The 2,118-nt window shown below is 40.5% G+C and overlaps 1 protein-coding gene across 1 annotated transcript; it reads left to right on the forward strand.

The window, feature by feature from the left end:
- Positions 1–201: 201 nt before the first annotated feature.
- Positions 202–1,336, forward strand: LOC104447570 (high mobility group B protein 13-like). Its single transcript, XM_010061292.2, has 2 exons — positions 202–334; positions 531–1,336. Exons 1-2 carry the CDS (start codon positions 202–204, stop codon positions 1,334–1,336), a joined length of 939 nt encoding a protein of 312 aa, XP_010059594.2.
- The last annotated feature ends 782 nt before the right edge of the window (positions 1,337–2,118 follow it).

The following is a 2,118-nucleotide window of genomic DNA, read 5'->3' on the forward strand; positions in this document are numbered from 1 at the left end:
GGCCGGAGTATAACGGTATTGTTATGGCCACTCGTGGATGGGCAAATGAGCCAACTCTAACTGAGTTGGAAACTATATTGGCCAATCAAGAGGTCTTAGATAAACAAATCCCTTAGGTCTCAATTAAGGAGGATGAAAGTGCCCTCTTCAGTAATAAAAGAAGGTTCAAGGGCCAGAATAGAAATAGAGCAGGTGCAAGAGATGGCAAACCATGGAAAGATCATGGAGATTGGTGGAGGCAACCCGAAAAGAAGGGTTATCAGCCAGGGGGAGCTCGTCAAGATCGTGATGACAACAACGATGAAGATAAGAGCAACAAAAGGCGTAGCAAACGGTGCTACGTTTGTGGCAAGGTAGGACATATTGCCGGATTCTGTTGGTACAGGCGAGAAGAAGGAAATGTCGTCACTTCTTGCAAGAGCAAGAAGGAGATTGAAAGTGAAGAAGAATGGGACTTTCAAGTGCCTATTGCAATGAAGGAACGAGAAGAGCTTGCACAACTTGTATAGTTGAGTTGGATAATTCGACAGGTTCCATCACGACCCCGAATAAGAGCAAGCCAAGGGAGAACTCGAAGAAGCAACTAACAATGCCAATAAGCAGTCGTGAAAAGAAATTGCATGAGATGCAAGATATGATAAAGAAGCTGAAAGTTGAGAAGGCAAAGATGGAGAATATGTTGAAGAAAAGGGATGAGATGATAAGGCAGAAGGATCGAGACCTCGAGGCAAAAGAAAGGGAGCTAGAGAAGTTCCGATGTGAGTTCAAGAAGCCGCAAAAGCTTCAGGACCTCAAGCCCACTATGATGTTCCGAATTAATCATATCGGAAGAGACAATGAGCAAATGAAGGAGAAAAAGAAAGTTTTCTTTGAGAAAAGGAGGCCATCTACACCCTACATCCCGTGGTGTAAGGATCGGTGGAATAAGATCAAGGGGAAGAAATTTTATGAGGAAAAGGATCAAGAGGTCTACATTGAAGTGCTTCGGATGGGATTGAATCGGTTGAAGCACGAAATGAAAGTCACAAATGAGAGGCTTGATCGAATGAGTTCTAATCTCAAAATTCTTAGAGGAGATATGCTAAATACGAAGACTGAATTGAGTAAGAAGAAGGAAAATGAGACTAAAGGGCAAAATGAATTGGCGTTGCAAAAATTCAAGGATCACAAAACTCAATGGAAAGTCGCAGCAAGAGAAGCAATTGGAGATGAAGCCATAGAGCCATCCACATCTGAGGAAGCTTTACAATATGCTGAATGGAGGGAGACAGTTGAAGAGTCCAAAAGTAATATGGGCACGACTACTATATCTAAATTAAGAGAGAGTAGTCGGTGAGGGGGAGTGGTGAGTAGGGGTGAGCATGGTCCGGGTTGGTCCGGGCCACCCCCTAACCCTAGGACCAACCCAGCATGCAGTGTCGGTCCTCAATTTTTAGGACCGAGGACCGACCCTATTGAGCCGGGACCAAGGACCGGACCAATGGGTTCGGTCGGTTCCGTGGTCAACCGGGACCGATCAATAATTTTTTTTGTCTTATTTTTATACTTCCTAAAAAAGCAAACCTACAAATTCAAATTACACATCTATCAACAATACGGTATTGTGCAACTAAACTATAAAATACCAATACATATTTAGCAAATTTAAGATGACACAATAATAGAAATTTCGTATCCGCTAACCGCTCATCGAGATATGTGACAAGATGGAAAGTTCTTGTAATCATCTATCTTTAATATTTATAACACCATATGCAAAAGCGTTTTCCTGATAATGTAGATTCCACTCAACCAAAAAATGAAATTCGCATCACTTGACTAGCATTTGATCATGTAGAGTCTACTCAACCAAAAAATGAGCTTTACACCACTTGACTAGCAAATCACCGTAGCAACTGCAGTACTACTCTACTCTTCAAAAACTTCTACCATTTGACACAAATTGAAAAGCAAAGTGCAGCTGAAATTCATTAGTAAAATACAATTAAATCATAAAAAGTTCAAAATACTTAATATAAACCATGAATATATAACTTCACATCTTGTTAATTCACTTGAACTTCTAAACACTTGAAAACAAAACAAATGACACATACTTAATACTTAACAAAAGTTTTA

The sequence above is a fragment of the Eucalyptus grandis genome, chromosome 11 (genome assembly GCF_016545825.1).
Source record: "Eucalyptus grandis isolate ANBG69807.140 chromosome 11, ASM1654582v1, whole genome shotgun sequence".
Classification (NCBI taxonomy): Eukaryota; Viridiplantae; Streptophyta; class Magnoliopsida; order Myrtales; family Myrtaceae; genus Eucalyptus; species Eucalyptus grandis.